Source organism: Oncorhynchus kisutch, linkage group LG13 (assembly GCF_002021735.2).
Source record: "Oncorhynchus kisutch isolate 150728-3 linkage group LG13, Okis_V2, whole genome shotgun sequence".
Lineage (NCBI taxonomy): Eukaryota > Metazoa > Chordata > Actinopteri > Salmoniformes > Salmonidae > Oncorhynchus > Oncorhynchus kisutch.
The window spans coordinates 24,325,818-24,344,746 of record NC_034186.2 but is presented as its reverse complement, the minus strand read 5'-3'; the positions used below and the strand labels follow the sequence as shown (position 1 = coordinate 24,344,746).

The 18,929-nt window shown below is 41.5% G+C and overlaps 2 protein-coding genes across 8 annotated transcripts in view; both read right to left on the bottom strand.

The window, feature by feature from the left end:
* LOC109902729 (discoidin domain-containing receptor 2) overlaps positions 1 to 8,667 on the bottom strand; it is a 48,951-nt gene extending 40,284 nt beyond the window's left edge. For all 4 annotated transcript variants that reach the window (XM_020499331.2, XM_020499333.2, XM_020499332.2 and 1 more), the window contains exon 1: positions 8,433 to 8,667. The gene's annotated coding sequence lies outside the window, so the exon portion shown is untranslated. The remainder of the gene's footprint in view (positions 1 to 8,432) is intronic.
* Positions 8,668 to 11,181: 2,514 nt separating this feature from the next.
* The window catches only part of LOC109902730 (UDP-N-acetylhexosamine pyrophosphorylase), a 42,839-nt gene continuing 35,091 nt past the window's right edge, over positions 11,182 to 18,929 (bottom strand). For 2 of the 4 annotated variants that reach the window (XM_020499334.2, XM_020499335.2), the window contains 5 exons: positions 14,308 to 14,448; positions 13,581 to 13,769; positions 13,350 to 13,391; positions 12,150 to 12,216; positions 11,182 to 11,954 (listed from right to left, as the gene is read on the bottom strand). In XM_020499334.2, coding sequence (XP_020354923.1) covers positions 11,862 to 11,954; positions 12,150 to 12,216; positions 13,350 to 13,391; positions 13,581 to 13,769; positions 14,308 to 14,448 — 532 coding nt within the window. In that variant the 3' untranslated portion in view covers positions 11,182 to 11,861. The remainder of the gene's footprint in view (positions 11,955 to 12,149; positions 12,217 to 13,349; positions 13,392 to 13,580; positions 13,770 to 14,307; positions 14,449 to 18,929) is intronic. The other 2 variants (XM_020499336.2, XM_031785788.1) reach the window with 1 other exon arrangement.

Sequence of the window (18,929 nt, the reverse complement as noted above, 5' to 3'; positions counted from 1 at the left end):
GTGCTACCTAGGATGAAGTCCAAATCAGCAACACAATTGTAGGGTTCTGTGTGACACACACTCAAACACTATACACTCTCAATTGGTGTCACTCCCAGCCCTGATACTAGTGACCCTCTCCCTGACTGTCTGGCTGGTAAGACTATCTGGACTGTATTCAGCGTTAATGATACCCAGCTGGGCTTAACGAGACCTGAGAGAGAGAGACTGAGGGGAAGCGTCAGAGAGGAAAAGAGAGAAAGTAGAGAGAGAAAGACAAAGCAAGAAAGAGAGAAAGGGAGAGAGGGAGAGGAGAAAAATGAGAGAGGTTTTAAACTGAACAGTATTGGATGGAGTTTTTAGAGTTAAATGAAGCCCTGTGGAAACTCAACGGTCAGGTCCAAGAAGTTATTTTCCATTTCCCCCCATAACAGCAGCAGTCTGACTGCTGGACCATGGTGCTTAAATCCTCTCAGAGCCCCAGACCCACTCTCACTCTGCCTTTCCCCATCTCAATTCTTTACTACTCAACTAAATCTGTTCATGTCAATATTACCACTTAAAGTACAACTTCTGCTACTTCAATAAATTACTCAACTACTGCTGCTTCAATAATTTACCCAACTACTGCTTGCTTCAATAAATTACCCAACTACTGCTGCTTCAATAAATTACCCAACTACTGCTGCTTCAATAAATTACCCAACTACTGCTGCTTCAATAAATTACACAACTACTGCTGCTTCAATACATTACCCAACTACTGCTGCTTCAAAAAAATACACAATTACTGCTGCTTCAATAAATTACCCTACTACTGCTGCTTCAATAAATTACCCAACTACTGCTGCTTCAATAAATTACCCAACTACTGCTGCTTCAATAAATTACCCAACTACTGCTGCTTCAATAAATTACACAACTACTGCTGCTTCAATACATTACCCAACTACTGCTGCTTCAAAAAAATACACAATTACTGCTGCTTCAATAAATTACACAACTACTGCTGCTTCAATAAATTACCCAACTACTGCTGCTTCAATAAATTACCCAACTACTGCTGCTTCAATAAATTACCCAACTACTGCTGCTTCAATAAATTACCCAACTACTGCTGCTTCGATAAATTACCCAACTACTGCTGCTTCAATAATTTACCCAACTACTGCTTGCTTCAATAAATTACCCAACTACTGCTTGCTTCAATAAATTACCCAACTACTGCTGCTTCAATACATTACCCAACTACTGCTGCTTCAAAAAAATACACAATTACTGCTGCTTCAATAAATTACCCTACTACTGCTGCTTCAATAAATTACCCAACTACTGCTGCTTCAATAAATTACCCAACTACTGCTGCTTCAATAAATTACCCAACTACTGCTGCTTCAATAAATTACACAACTACTGCTGCTTCAATACATTACCCAACTACTGCTGCTTCAAAAAAATACACAATTACTGCTGCTTCAATAAATTACACAACTACTGCTGCTTCAATAAATTACCCAACTACTGCTGCTTCAATAAATTACCCAACTACTGCTGCTTCAATAAATTACCCAACTACTGCTGCTTCAATAAATTACATAACTACTGCTGCTTCGATAAATTACCCAACTACTGCTGCTTCAATAATTTACCCAACTACTGCTTGCTTCAATAAATTACCCAACTACTGCTTGCTTCAATAAATTACCCAACTACTGCTGCTTCGATAAATTACCAACTACTGCTGCTTCAATAAATTACCCAACTACTGCTGCTTCAAACAATTACCCAACTACTGCTGCTTCAATAAATTACACAACTACTGCTGCTTCAATAAATTCCCCAACTACTGCTGCTTCAATAAATTCCCCAACTACTGCTGCTTCAATAAATTACATAACTACTGCTGCTTCAATAATTTACATAACTACTGCTGCTTCAATAATTTACCCAACTACTGCTTGCTTCAATAAATTACCCAACTACTGTTTGCTTCAATAAATTACCCAACTACTGCTGCTTCAATACATTACCCAACTACTGCTGCTTCAATAAATTACCCAACTACTGCTGCTTCAAAAAATTACACAACTACTACTGCTTCAATAAATTACCAACTACTGATGCTTCAATAAATTACATAACTACTGCTGCTTCAATAAATTATACAACTACTGCTGCTTCAATAAATTACCCAACTACTGCTGCTTCAAAAAATTACACAACTACTACTGCTTCAATAAATTACCAACTACTGCTGCTTCAATAAATTACACAACTACTGCTGCTTCAATAAATTACACAACTACTGCTGCTTCAATACATTACACAACTACTGCTGCTTCAATACATTACCCAACTACTGCTGCTTCAATAAATTACATAACTACTGCTGCTTCAATAAATTACCCAACTACTGCTGCTTCAATGAATTACACAACTACTGCTGCTTCAATAAATTACCCAACTACTGCTGCTTCAATAAATTACCCAACTACTGCTGCTTCAATAAATTACCCAACTACTGCTGCTTCAATAAATTACCCAACTACTGCTGCTTCAATAAATTACCCAACTACTGCTGCTTCAATAAATTATGCAACTACTGCTGCTTCAATAAACTACACAACTACTGCTGCTTCAATAAATTATACTGCTGCTTCAGTAAACTACACAACTACTGCTGCTTCAATTATTTACCCAACTACTGCTGCTTCAATACATTTCACAACTACTGCTTGCAAATGTAACACTACTACTGCTACTACAAATATCTCCATGGTCACACTTTATTTGAATCGTCCCATACAGATGGTCATACTATACAAACAAACTATCCGTTGATAAGCAACTGGTTTAGAATTAGGGTTAACATAAAGATTAAGTTTACAGTTAGTGTAAGGGTTAAGTTTAAGGTTAGGATAAGGGTTCATGTTAGGGCTAGGGTTAGTGGACTTAGTTGAAATGTTGTTGACAGTTATTGAACGTCTACTGAACATCTACAAACATCTCCTTGGGACTATCCAAATAATGTGTTACTGCTCCACTTCTACTTCTAAAAACACCACCATAAGTACTGTACTATTTCTACGCTATGTCTGAGTGGTTTCAAGCTGTCAAGACATTTCTCCCAAGACACTCCAGTACACTCAGAGACAGTTTGGATCATTATGTTTCCTTGAATATCGTACTGCTTATTCATGATACTCAACTAAATGTTCCATTCTAAAGTAGTAGTCACGAGAGAGAGAGAGAGAGAGAGCGAGCCGAGATATTTCTCTCTAACGTTTTCCTGTTGTTTTCAGGTTCTTGCCAATCCATCCATCTGCGTGAGGCGTTAAGAGACCAGCTCCGTCTCATCGGTCTTCCCTCTATTTTTCTCTTTCCTCTCTCCATCCACTCAAGGCATATTCCCACTCAGAGCAAAGTCATTATGTTTTATTCATCTCTTTCTTCACTATGTTCTCATCATGTGGACCTCAAAACTGAACCAGCAAGAGACAAACAACTTCAGCCTAGTTTGCTAAGCATTGATCACAAACCAGTTTAGACGTTTGGGTGGTTGTGATATTCATGTACACTGGTACTTAGAGTAGGACAAGACTGAGTGTGACTGTGCATACTAACCAGTAGTTCACTCTGTCTTTAAATATAACACTTTATTTGTATAGTCCATCTGTAAACGCTCTACAGACTATCAGTAACATTTTAACCAACTATCTACCAACCCTAGCTCTAACCCCAACCTTAAGCCTTACCCTATCCTCCGCCGAGTCCCCAACAACCGGATGTTCCGGTTCTCAGGGGAATTGAAAATAGAGCCTGTGACACTACTTCTGCTTTTGGACATTAACAAGGGGCTCGTTTGAGTGGTAAGGTGAAAACAAACCGACTGTAGACGAAAGTCGAGGAGTGAAGTCGGGTGTGGTGCATCTGCGACAGCCAAGAGTCGGACACTGATGTGGTTTTCCAACAGCAAGGCCAGTACAACATGGCGGTGTTGACATTGTTTTCAAGTTTGTCTTTGTAATGTAAAAATAAACATGTCTCCAATCCCCATATCACAAACTCATGAGGTGAAAATATACAGTGCCTTACGAAAGTATTCGGCCCCCTTGAACTTTTGCGACCTTTTGCCACATTTCAGGCTTCAAACATAAAGATATAAAACTGTATTTTTTTGTGAAGAATCAACAACAAGTGGGACACAATCATGAAGTGGAACGACATTTATTGGATATTTCAAACATTTTTAACAAATCAAAAACTGAAGAATTGGGCGCGCAAAATTATTCAGCCCCCTTAAGTTAATACTTTATAGCGCCACCTTTTGCTGCGATTACAGCTCTAAGTCGCTTGGGGTATGTCTCTATCAGTTTTGCACATCGAGAGACTGACATTTTTTCCCATTCCTCCTTGCAAAACAGCTCGAGCTCAGTGAGGTTGGATGGAGAGCATTTGTGAACAGCAGTTTTCAGTTCTTTCCACAGATTCTCGATTGTATTCAGGTCTGGACTTTGACTTGGCCATTCTAACACCTGGATATGTTTATTTTTGAACCATTCCATTGTAGATTTTGCTTTATGTTTTGGATCATTGTCTTGTTGGAAGACAAATCTCTGTCCCAGTCTCAGGTCTTTTGCAGACTCCATCAGGTTTTCTTCCAGAATGGTCCTGTATTTGGCTCCATCCATCTTCCCATCAATTTTAACCATCTTCCCTGTCCCTGCTGAAGAAAATCAGGCCCAAACCATGATGCTGCCACCACCATGTTTGACAGTGGGGATGTTGTGTTCAGGGTGATGAGCTTTGTTGCTTTTACGCCAAACATGACGTTTTGCATTGTTGCCAAAAAGTTCAATTTTGGTTTCATCTGACCAGAGCACCTTCTTCCACATGTTTGGTGTGTCTCCCAGGTGGCTTGTGGCAAACTTTAAACAACACTTTTTATGGATATCTTAAAGAAATGGCTTTCTTCTTGCCACTCTTCCATAAAGGCCAGATTTGTGCAATATACGACTGATTGTTGTCCTATGGACAGAGTCTCCCACCTCAGCTGTCGATCTCTGCAGTTCATCCAGAGTGATCATGGGCCTCTTGGCTGCATCTCTGATCAGTCTTCTCCTTGTATGAGCTGAAAGTTTAGAGGGACGGCCAGGTCTTGGTAGATTTGCAGTGGTCTGATACTCCTTCCATTTCAATATTATTGCTTGCACAGTGCTCCTTGGGATGTTTAAAGCTTGGGAAATCTTTTTGTATCCAAATCCGGCTTTAAACTTCTTCACAACAGTATCTCGGACCTGCCTGGTGTGTTCCTTGTTCTTCATGATGCTCTCTGCGCTTTTCACGGACCTCTGAGACTATCACAGTGCAGGTGCATTTATACGGAGACTTGATTACACACAGGTGGATGGTATTTATCATCATTAGTCATTTAGGTCAACATTGGATCATTCAGAGATCCTCACTGAACTTCTGGAGAGAGTTTGCTGCACTGAAAGTAAAGGGGCTGAATAATTTTGCACGCCCAATTTTTCAGTTTTGGATTTGTTAAAAAAGTTTGAAATATCCAATAAATGTCGTTCCACTTCATGATTGTGTCCCACTTGTTGTTGATTCTTCACAAAAAAATACAGTTTTATATCTTTATGTTTGAAGCCTGAAATGTGGCAAAAGGTCACAAAGTTCAAGGGGGCCGAATACTTTCGCAAGGCACTGTATGTGTGTACATTGTACAATAAATTGGTGTGAGAGACCCTCAAACATGACATTAATTCGCTCATATCCATGTATACACGAATTGGGGAAAGTTGGTTCCTTTTTCAGTCACATCTTGGGTCACGTTTGCATGGGTCAAACAAAATCACCTCCAACAATGCAGGCGATGGCAGCAGGATAAGGTTGGTGAAGAGTCATGGTGAAGAGTCATGGCCTCATGCAGTTGACATGTAGGCACACGCCGGACAATAAAAAATAAAATGTCACCCCTTTTTTCTGCCCAATTTTGTGGTATCCAATTGGTAGTAGTTACAGTCTTGTCTCATCGCTGCATCTCCCATACGGACTTGGGAGAGGCGAAGGTCGAGAGCCATGCGTCCTCCAAAACACAACCCAACCAATCTGCACTGCTTCTTGACACAATGCCCATCCAACCCTGAAGCCAGCCGCACCAATGTGTCGGAGGAAACACCGTACACCTGGCGACCGTGTCAGCGTGCACTGCGCCCGGCCCGCCACAAGAGTCGCAAGTGCGCGATGAGACAAGGATATCCCTGCCGGACAAACCCTCCCTAACCCGGACGACGCTGGGCCAACTGTGCGCCGCCCCATGGGCCTCCAGGTTGCGGCCAGTTGTGACAGAGCCTGGACTTGAACCCAGAATCTCTAGTAGACCACCGCGCCACTCGGGAGGCCCTATGCTGGACAATTTTTATCCCCATAATGCAACACACTTTGAAAAGGCGGTGACCACTGACTTGACAAAAGTGATCCGCTCGAACTCACCCAAGGCGACACTCAACTCCTCCTCCACATTTACTGGATTGGTTGAATAGTGCAGAAGAGAACCTCCCAGACATTTTTTTCCTAATTATTTGTAAGACCAGTATGTAGGGGATCTATACTGAACAGAAATATAAACTCCCCAGTGGGTTGGCCTGGCTCACAAGTGAGTGGGCCTATTCCCTCCCAGCTCCCAGCCTCCCACAAATGGTATAGAGAGAAATAGTCCTATAATAACTACAACCTAAAACTTCTTACCTGGGAATATTGAAGACTCAAGTTAAAAGGCGCCACCAGCTTAATTTTTTTTTTAAAGAGGACTGAGATCAGTTATTTTAAAGAGGAAAATATGTGAAACCCTTTAAGCCTAACCCTAACTTTAGCAAGCAGTTTGTTATCAACAGATGGTCATACTATCGACAAACTATCTGTAGAGCACCTACAGATGAACTTTCCGGACTATCCAAATCAAATGTGACCCACAATAATACATGGAATACTTTTTCTATGGAATATCCAAACTATCCAAATAAAGTTTGACCCATAAGTGTACATCAAAATGGTACACTATGGAATATGCTGCCAGCGAGGGGCCTGATCTGTATGGGCTCAGTCAGACATGGACCTACGGCAGGCAGGCAAGTCCATGTAAGCACTGGGTGCCTCTGCTGTGTTTTGAAAGGAGTTGAAATTACACCCTGACCCTGCTGGTTCAGTAGTGTGTCATTACATCTCTACCTCTGTATCTGGACAGACTCTGAGGCCTCAGGGGGAAGGAGGGAGAGAGGGAGGCAGGGATAGAGAGATAGAGAGCGAGGGAGGAGTTGCTAATTGAAATTATATGTCTATTCCTCTGATAACTTAAAGCACATGTTGAGAGCTGGAAGAGAGATGTCAAGACTGGCTATTACCATCAGTGAGGTCATGAACCTGGCTCAACACACACTCTCACATACCCACTCACACCCTGCCAGGAATGGCTAAGGGGTCACACCACATGCCTCACCACCTTGACCTCCTCAGAACAACTGTCCTTTATGACACTGTGGTCATCTACACTAACCTGGTTCAGATGGCTCAGCCCGGCTGGAGCAAGATGTCGGCAACACCAGACCAGTGACTATTAGATCCTGTATGAGTCATGACTATGTATATATTGATATTTATTTGGGATAAAACTGCCTGCTAAGTGATTGTGTTACGTCCCCACATCAAAATGGTTGAATTTAGCCTCTGTTTGGATTGGATCTGTCACCCACATACCACCTACGTAATACCTATATCCTGCCTGCATGACACAAGAGGACAAGGATAGACACACAAAGATGCATGGTATGTATGATAATACCAAGCCAAAATAACGTATCAGGGCCAGGAACTCAAGTGGTCTACTGTTGCTCAACTTTTCCATAACACAGTAAACAAATGTCCAGAAAAACAAAGCACAACAAATTCTCTCTGGGGTTTGAACTCGATGCACGAAAGTGAAAAAGCCTCAAGCTATTTCTGCATTAGTTCCACTGCTGCTTCTCCAGACAATAAAAAAAGACTTACAATATCCCTCTATCAATGGGGAAGCACAACATATTTTTGCAGTCAACATTTTTAAAGAGATGTCGTTTTAAATCAAACTAGACACCGTTTAATACAGTATGAGTGTAAATGGCAGCTGGATTGCAGCGGTGCTTTACACAGTGAAGTGTGGATCTGAGATAGGCTGCATCTCATCTCTCTGCTATCCTCTATTCTAGTCTGCCATGTAAACAGTAGCTCTCTCTCACTCAAGAAAAACCGGGATATTGGGTTCATAACTAGACTATAAACACGCTGAGACACCTAGAGGTACTGACACAATTCTAAGAAAGCAAAAGTATCACTATAGCTTCCAGTGGAACCCTTCACCCTTGAAACACATTTAAAAAATGGTTATTTTTGAGAAAAAGTTTGAAACGTACTTTTAAAGAGTTTTGTCCTTTCAAACCATTTGTTCAGAGGAAGCGGTGGAGTATTCCAGTGAGTATCCGTGTCTCCAGTTCTGTCAGAATCCAAGCCTTTTCGATCTTTTCTTCCTCGCTCCGCTCAGTTCCCTCTCATACTCACTGGGCTGATGCAAGACACTTGAAAAAAATAATAAAACGGAGCTTGGAGCGGAGGCAGAGAAAGAGGGGGAATCACATTCTGAGAATTCTTGGGGGCATGCCAAAGTCCCAGAATTTCACATGCTACAAATAAGGTTTCAATTAAGTCAGAGCCCAGTACCCAATCAGAATGCTTTTTTCTCCTGGAGGAGAAAGTTATTTTGATAGCCTGAGGGAGCGATGAAACCACTTTAATTCACGGCAGCAATAATTCATTAAGCAAAAAAACGTAAATTCAACGTTGCATATTCTTGTTGTGTGGAAGAAATTACATTTGATACTGTTGACAAATACAGTGCCTTCAGAAATGGTTCATACCCCTTGAATAATTCCACATTTTGTTGTGTTAAAGCCTGAATTAAAAATGGCTTAAGTATGTTCTCACCCATCTACACACAATACCTCATAATGACAAAGTGAAAACATGTTTTTGGAAACGTTTGCACATTTTTTGAAAATTAAATACAGAAATATCTCGTTTACGTAAGTATTCACACCCCTGAGTCAATACTTTGTTGAAGGACCTTTGGCAGTAATTAGAGCTGTGAGTCTTTATGGGATTTTCTCTATGAGCTTTTCAACCCTGGATTGTGCAACATTTGACCATTATTCTATTCAAAATCCTTCAAGCTCTGTCAAAGTGGTTGTTGATCATGGCTAGACAACCATTTTAAGGTCTTGCCATAGATTTTCAGTCAAAACTGTAACTCGGCCACTCAGGAACATTCACTGTCCGTCTTCTTGGTAAGCAACTCCAGTGTAGATTTTGCCTTGTGTTTTAGTGTGAATTAATCTCCCAGTGTCTGGTGAAAAGCTTACTGAACCAGGTTTTCTAGGATTCTGGCTATGCTTAACTACATTCTTTCTTTTTTTATCCTGAAAAACGTTCTAGTGCTGAACGATTACAATCATACCCATAACACAAACAAGCCACCACTATGCTTGAAAATATGGAGAGTGGGACTTAGTAATGTGTTTTATTGGATTTGCCCAAAACATAACACTTTGTATTCAGGACAAAAAGTGAATTGCTTTGCCAATTTTTTTGCAGTATTAATTTAGTGCCTTGTTGCAAACAGGATGCACAGGCTTTCTTCTTTTCAACTAGATTAGTATTGCGGAGTAACTACAATGTTGTTGATCCATCCTCAGTTCTCTCTTATCACAGCCATTACACTCTAACTGTTTTAAAGTCCCCATTGGCCTCATATTGAAATCCTTGAGCAGTTTCCTTCCTCTCCTGCAACGGAGTTAGAAAGGACACCTGTATCTTTGTAGTGACTGGGTGTATTGGTACACTATCCAAAGTGTAATTAATAACTTGTTTTACAAAAACATTTTTGACCGATTTACCAATAGGTGACCTTTGCGAGGCATAGGAAAATCTCCCTGGTCTTTGTGGTTCAATCAGTGTTGAAATTCACTGCTCGACTGAGGGACCTTACAGATAATTGTATGTGTGGGGTACATAGATGAGGTAGTCATTAAAGGAAAAAACACTATTATTGCACACAGAGTGAGTAAATGCAACATGAGACTTGTTAAGCAAACTCATTCATTTATTTAGACTTGCAATAACAAAGGGCTTGAATACTTATTGACTCAAGACATTTCAGCTTTTCTTTATTATGGGGTACTGTGTGTAGGCCAGCGAGTACGCACTGCAAGTACACAGATACTTACAATTCATGAAGCACTTTTATACATTGATAACACTAGGACCACAGAATGAATTCACCTTAGTGATGAGTAAGGACAGTCACCACCTGATGACAATATCACCACCAGTGTTCCATAGCTGATGTGGACTAAAACATCAGACTCAGGAAATAAAAGGGATAATGAGGATTAAGAAGGTAAGGATCAACGTATCAAATAATGATAAGGGGGTGGAATTACCCTTTAAATGCACCCCTTCCTTCATGATGGAAAAGCATGGTGTGGCTTAGTGAGGAAAGCACGCTCTACAGTAGTCCAGCTAAGGACAGTCCAGTGTGCTAAAACTCTATCGATGCACATGGCCATGTTTCATATCTGCCTGAAGAAATATAACATTCTACAAAATACAGCAAGGTAATTTACCTCAGTAAATTCAACATTTACACTTTACATTGAGGTATCCTTTATAAAAGTGTTACGTAAGCATATCCCTCGGTCACTGCAATACCTTCTGTCAGAGATAGAAGCGGGAGTGAGAGCAAATGAAAGGGAAAGGAGAAGAAAAAAGGAGAAAGTCAGCAATAGAAAGTGAGAGGATTGTTTGTGTGTGAGAGACAGAGACAGACAGAGGGAGAGACAGTTAGCAGCCACAGAGTAGATTTCCCGAGTGGCTGCAGCAGTAAGTGTAGCATGCTCACTATGGCCCATCTTAAAACACAAACCATGTGCTGCTTGCTGGAAACTCTGATTCAACACACCAGGACTTCTAATGCAAAAGACACACCCATCACACAAAGGACCGACAAATCTACACACAGGGTGCGCACGTGCAGACAACTACGCACACACAGGTGCACGCACACACACCATGCTAACCTTATGTTTAATCAAAGAAGACTCATACCTCTTCAAATTGGATATTTCTTTAATAAAGAAAATGGAAAACAATTCTTATGTGAACAGCGTCATTTGGAAGCCAATCAGGCAGAATACTAGCAGTAGTGTGCTATGCAACCCAGTTATCATTAAAAAAACTTTCCATGAACCAACATTACATGTTAATAATAAATCAATCATTTATATCAGGTTCATCTGACTACAATTGCTATACCTATCTCTATTTGTATCTGTATGTACAAATCACTTGGTAAAATGCATAGGTGGTAATTTCCATCTACAAGACAGATAAAAATATTGGACTTAAGCAAAATAAATAGCTTGATCTTCAGACTGCTTCATTCAGCCCCACACGGCTTCTGTCCTTCATCCTGTGCTGCGGCCACGTGCTCCTCAGGAAAAAAACAAACATTTGGAAAACATTCCAACTGGGGGTTGGATCTCATGGTACTGAGTTATAGTACGGGTTTTCCCACTTATAATTCCAATTAAGAAGCTTGTTTTGGGATGTTGGAAATGCATTGTGTTTCAATTATTTAGGAAAGCAAATGAACGCAGCATTATTGCACAGAAACTAACGTCACAGTTTCTTTCAGTTGTAGGGAGGAGGAGAGGGAGTGGAAATAGGTCTTTGGCTCATCTGTTTTTTGCTCACTCGCTCTCTCCCTCCTTCCCTCCATTTTCCATCCCTCACAAGCCATTCTTCACCAGTTCGTGGGCTCCACTTTCATCGATGACCAGGGTAGGGCGGAACTCTCGCCCACTCACCAGCTCCTCTAAACCCTGCAACACAACAGGAAGTGACATCAGGCTATTATATCAACAACACTGGTAAAACTGAATTAAGTAACTATAACAAAGAATCACTTTATAATATTTATTTCTATTTGAACTGAAGTAAGTAACTATAACAGGAATCACTTCTTAATATTTATTTATATTTGAACAGGTCCCTACTGTTAAGTCTCTCCCCCTTACCTCTCCACCATAGGACACCAGTGGGGAGATCTCACATTTGATTGGCAGGTCTGTTCCATCCTTCAGACTGTGGGGAAAAGAAGAGGAGGAAGGAATGAGAGAAGGAAAGGTTGAGTGCTTTTCTCTTGTGTATGGAGTAAGAAAAGAGAAGAGGCAGCTGGATGTGTGATTCTCTGCTCCAGCTGTTCTTAGATGATTAGATGTTTGGAGCAAAGCATTAAAGCGTTCACATCAGAGACTTCTAGACCTTTTTCCTGGACCCAGATAAACCCTATTCCATTTAGTCCAGGAGTAGGCTTCATCTGGGTCCAGGAAGACTAAGTAGGCAGTTTGAAGTGAAAGTGAATGAAGTCTATATTGATTGGGAGAGAGCATATATCATACAGAAAGAGCCATTACACCTTATTGCAATCTAATGTCACCACTAAGTAGCATTTATGAACATTTATGAATGAAATAAATATTTTCAAAAGGCTGTTGAATACACTACTTTAAATCATAATCTTTGAACAATGATTTAAATGTATTTAGTGTTGCCGTCACAATCACAGGTAACTGGCCAACATCAGATCTGAAATGGCCCCTCAAAATCAATTGCAAAGCATGCCCAGTGCCCATTACCCATGACCCAGCATGCTCCACATTCCATGGGTTAGTAGCTACTGTCCCAGTTAGCACTAGGGCCTGCACCAATATCTTATGCATCCCTCCCTCCCTCCCTCCCTCCCTCCCTCCCTCCCTCCCTCCCTCCCTCCCTCCCTCCCTCCCTCCCTCCCTCCCTCCCTCCCTCCCTCCCTCCCTCCCTCCCTCCCTCCCTCGAGATAATCACTGCTCTAGGATGGTTTGATTGGTGAAAGCAACAGGATGATAAACTGGCCTACACTTACCTAATCACATGCAGACCAAGTCAGTGGGCAGGTCAGGTACCCTGTGACCTCACTATGACTTTTGACCAGGGCCCTAGTACAGCTAAACTCCAGGCTGCATCTCAACACACTAGTCCCTTCCTCTCCTTCCCTTCACCCACACTGATAATAAACTGACCAGGTGAAAGTAGGACAGGAGACAGAGGAAGCCAGTATAGAGAATTGAGACACAGCCCAGGTGTATGTGTGACAGTGGGTTACAGTGAGCAACTGTGTGAAAGCCAAAGCCCCGTCACCATGCAGTAACTCAGTCAGTAGCACAGAAAATAGTTACTTCTGGTTGACATCAGCTGTGCCACATCCTGCAGGTCCATCTCTGGAAACATTAAAACATTACACAGGACACACAGGGTTAAGGGGAACCGTGAGAGGGATACTGTGAGAAAAAGTGGGATTGTGGAAAAGGTGTGACAGGGAGACTATATGGTGATGAACGTGACAACAGGTGGAGAGATAAATAGAATGTATATTCACTGCGAGTGTGTTTGGTGTGTGTGTCTCTCACCTGGGTATAGCAGGCACACGTGTCCCGTTCTCATCTATGAAGTGTCCTGCAGCATTGAGGACCCAGCGGTGATGCAGGGACATGAGGGCGTGTTTCACCGTGGTGGGCGTGTCTTTACCGTCCTGGCTGTCGGCGTTCTTCAGGGCAGAAAACTCGTCTTCACGAAGAACCTCATACACCACAAAGGCCCTGAGACATACAAAACCCAGTGTGAAAATGCATTTTTTGTGCTACCGTTTCCAAGGTAACCCACCCTTGAACAACAAAACATATTTATCATCTTTATCAAAACCACCTGAGAATGGCAGAGTTCTAAAATAGAGCCACATAGAATTGCATCCTCATTGCAATGAGGAATCCTTTGACTCCATGTAAAGTTCTAAAAGCAGCAACATGACAGAGGTGATGTCATGAATCAACCGCTGAGAAAGAGACTGGAGCAGCTCGTAAAACCTACATCTCACAGGCCCCAGCAGCCGGAGGAGGAGGGCTGGGCTGGCTCTGGGACAGTGGCTATGGAGCTGGGGTTTGGGCTAGGTGTCTGAGGTCCTGGAACCTGGCAAGGAAATGGGGGATGGAAGCTGGGGCTCCAGAGATCTGGGTGTCAGAACCTGGGTCTTACTAACGGATGCCTGGCTGTGTCTCCCCCTTCCCTCTCCACAGGTTAAGGGGAAATGCAGCCAGCTCCACACATGCTAAAGTCAGCTGGAAAAATCACTGCACTTACTTGGCAAACTGGAATATGTCAAAGACAAATTTTTCCATTTTAATCCCGTTGGGTTTGTCGGGTTTGATTAGCCGTCCCTGCGTGTCCACATACAGGATTTTCTTCTGGGCCACGTGATGCTGCAGCTGAGGCTCAAACGTCCTGAGAGAGAGTTTCAAGTTTCAATGTCACATGCACAAGTAATGGCTTTTTTTGCGAGCTCTAACGCCAACAGTGCAGTAATTAATAACAATGTAATGCAAAAACAACAAGGTAGAACAAAAACACATGAGAAATAAAAACAAGTAAGCGCACGCACACACACATATATTAAAAGTCAGTTCCTGTACCATATTTACAATGTGCAGAGATACTGGATTGATAAAAGGTAGATAGTACCTTCAGAAAGTATTCATACCCCTTAAATTATTCCACATTTTGTCATGTTAAAGCCTAAATATGAAATGGATTACATTTTTACCCATCTACACACCCCATAACGACAAAGTGAAAACAGGTTTTTTGACAATTTGGAAAATTTATTTAGAATGAAATACAGAAATATCAAATTTACAAAAGTATTCACACCCCTGAGTCAATACATGTTAGAATCACCGGCAGCGATTACAGCAGTTTGTCTTTCTGGGTAAGTCGCTAAGAGCTTTGAATACCTGGATTGTACAATATTTAGACATTCTTTAAGCTCTGTCAAATTGGTTGTTGATCATTAATACACAACCATTTTCAAGTCTTGCCATAGATTTTAAAGACGATTTAAGTCAAAACTGTTTGTGGTCCACTTAGGAACATTCACGGTCTTCTTGGTAAGCAACTCCATTGTAGATTTGGCCTTGTGTTTTAGGTTATTGTCCTGTTGAAAGGTGAATTTATCTCCCAGTGTCTGGTGGAAAGCAGAATAATCCAGGTTTTTCTCTAGGATTTTGCCTGTGCTTAATGGAGCTCCACTTCATTTATTTGTTATCATGAAAAACTCCCCAGTCCTTAATGATTACAAGCATACCCATAACATGATGCAACCACCACTATGCTTGAAAATATGGAGAGTGGTATTGTGTTATTGGATTTGCACAACACACAACACTTCATATTAAGGACAGAAATGTAATTGCTTTACCCCTATTTTTTGCAGTATTACTTTAGTGCCTTGATGCATGTTTTGGAATATTTTTTATTCTGTATAGGCTCCCTTCTATTCACTCTGTCAACTAGGTTAGTATTGTGGAGTAACTACAATGTTGTTGATCCATCCTTAGTTCTCTCTTATCACAGCCATTCAACTCTGTTTTAAAAGTCACCATTGGCCTCATTGTGAAATCCCTGAGCAGTTACCTTCATATCCTGCAACTGAGTTAGGAAGGACACCTGTATCTTTGTAGTGACTGGGTGTATTGATACACCATCCCAAGTGTAATTAATAACTTCACCATGATCAAAAGGGATATTGAATGTTTGGTTATTTTTTAATATATATTTTTTACCCATCTACCAATATGTGCCCTTAATTGCAAGGCATTGAAAAATCTCCCCAGGCTTTGTGGTTGAATCTATGTTGAAATTCTCTGCTGGACTGAGGGACCTTACAGATAATTGTATGTGTGGGGTACAGAGATGAGGTAGTCATTAAAAAAAAAATCATGTTAAAACACTATTATTACACACAGAGAGAGGCCTTGTGACTTGTTAAGCAAATGTCTACTCCTGAACTTATTTAGGCTTGCCATAACAAAAGGGGTTGAATACTTATTGATTCACGACATTTCAGCTATCATTAGCAACTGATTTGTAAAAAAAAAAATTATGGGGTATTGTGTGTAGACCAGTGACAAACACATCTCAAATTAAACCATTGGAAAAAGTCAAGTAGTGTGAATACTTTCTGAAGGCGCTGTATGTGAGGTGACTAGGCATCAGGATATATGATAAACAGAGTAGCGGCAGCATACAGTGGGGCAAAAAAGTATTTAGTCAGCCACCAATTGTGCAAGTTCTCCCACTTAAAAAGATGAGAGGCCTTTAATTTTCATCATAGGTACACTTCAACTATGACAGACAAAATGAGGGGAAAAAAAATCCAGAAAATCACATTGTAGGATTTTTAATGAATTTATTAGCAAATTATGGTGGAAAATATGTATTTGGTCAATAACAAAAGTTTCTCAATACTTTGTTATATACCCTTTGTTGGCAATGACAGAGGTCAGACGTTTTCTGTAAGTCTTTACAAGGTTCTCACACACTGTTGTTGGTATTTTGGCGCATTCCTCCATGCAGATCTCCTCTAGAACAGTGATGTTTTGGGGCTGTTGCTGGGCAACACGGACTTTCAACTCCCTCCAAAGATTTTCTATGGGGTTGAGATCTGGAGACTGGCTAGGCCACTCCAGGACCTTGAAATGCTTCTTACGAAGCCACTCCTTCGTTGCCCGGGCGGTGTGTTTGGGATCATTGTCATGCTGAAAGACCCAGCCACGTTTAATCTTCAATGCCCTTGCTGATGGAAGGAGGTTTTCACTCAAAATCTCACGATACATGGCCCCATTCATTCTTTCCTTTACACGGATCAGTCGTCCTGGTCCCTTTGCAGAAAAACAGCCCAAAAGCATGATGTTTCCACCCCCATGCTTCACAGTAGATATGGTGTTCTTTGGATGCAACTCAGCATTCTTTGTCCTCCAAACACGACGAGTTGAGTTTTTACCAAAAAGTTATATTTTGGTTTCATCTGACCATATGACATTCTCCTAATCTTCTCCTGGATCATCCAAATGCTCTCTAGCAAACTTCAGACAGGCCTGGACATGTACTGGCTTAAGCAGGGGGACACGTCTGGCACTGCAGGATTTGAGTCCCTGGCGGCGTAGTGTGTTACTGATGGTAGGCTTTGTTACTTTGGTCCCAGCTCTCTGCAGGTCATTCACTAGGTCCCCCCGTGTGGTTCTGGGATTTTTGCTCACCGTTCTTGTGATAATTTTGACCCCACGGGGTGAGATCTTGTGTGGAGATTATCAGTGGTCTTATATGTCTTCCATTTCCTAATAATTGCTCCAACAGTTGATTTCTTCAAACCAAGCGGCTGCAGGTCTATAATTTTGTTTCTGGTGTCCTTTGACAGCTCTTTGGTCTTGGCCATAGTGGAGTTTGGAGTGTGACTGTTTGAGGTTGTGGACAGGTGTCTTTTATACTGATAACAAGTTCAAACAGGTGCCATTAATACAGGTAACGAGTGGAGGACAGAGGAGCCTCAAAGATGAAGATACAGGTCTGTGAGAGCCAGAAATTCTCTCATTTTGTCTGTCATAGTTGAAGTGTACCTATGATGAAAATTACAGGCCTCTCATCTTTTTAAGAGGCAGAACTTGCACATTTTATTATCAATTGGCCAGTAGAATGGAGGGAAGAGGTGGCTGGTTTTCCCTTGACCTTAATCGCGTCAGGATCCCCCACTCCTGCCTATAAAGTCGGCTGACCCTCTTGGGTAGAACGAAAATATGGTCGGAATTGTTAAGTTCATGTTTTAAGTATCCCTATATTTCTGTTATTACGGGGCTATCACTCAGTCAAGAGTGCGCCTGCGCAGGGAGTCTTGTTGTTGATGGACCTAGCCTTGAGTGGAATGGCTACTTTATAGTATAGTAAACTTTGTTAAACTGGAACCTTGTCGTTGTCATTTTGAGTTAACATTGGTAGCAGAGGATGGCTAACAACTACAATGTGCCACTGACGAGAAGAGGTCATATGAAAGTTGGAAAAATGAACTTGGAATCTGGACACGGGTTACTGATCTAGACGAGAAAAAGAGATGCAGCACTGGAAATATCCCTGGAGGATTTGAACAAGGATGACGGTATGGGAACTTTGATCAGAGCACTGGATTCTGTATTTCTTAAAGAAGAGAAAGACCGTGCCTACGAGGCATATTCAAACTTTGACAGTGTTACGAGAGATATTTCGGTTGCTATGACGGACTACATCACTGATTTCGAACAGAGGTACAATAGGATGCGTAAGTACGACATGGTTCTCCCGGATGCAGTGTTCGCTTTCAAGTTGCGAGATACTGCCTGTCTAGATGGTAGGGAGAAACAGTTGGCTTTGACTGCTTGTACTGTGCTGACTTTTGCATCCATGAAGTCGGCACTAAAAATACTTTTTGATTATTTTGACAATTTTTTAAGTTAAACTGGAACCTTGACGTCGTGTCATTTCAGGTTAACAGGAATTACAGAAAGAGCCCAGGCCAGATGAATAGAAGTCAGAATTGAGGTAAGTAACTGCCGATCTGATGATCAAAAGTTATTGTCGGTTGTAGGAAATTATAGCAGATACATTCCCTGCAAATAAAGTAAAAAATAAACAAAATAGCTAAGTTGGATCGAGCTTGCAAAACCATGGCCAACCACGGCGGAGAGAGAGAAAGGGGGTAAGAGAAAGACGGGGATGCAGAGAGCGAGAGAGAGCGAGAACAACAAAGACCCCACTGAGAGTACACAGTGGCTGACCACTGACTGACCCAAAAATAAGAAAATCCTTGACTGTACAGACTCTGTGGGCATAGCCTTGCTAATGAGAGAGGCAGACCTGGCTCTCAAGAGAAGACAGGAGGTGCCCACTGTCCACAAAAT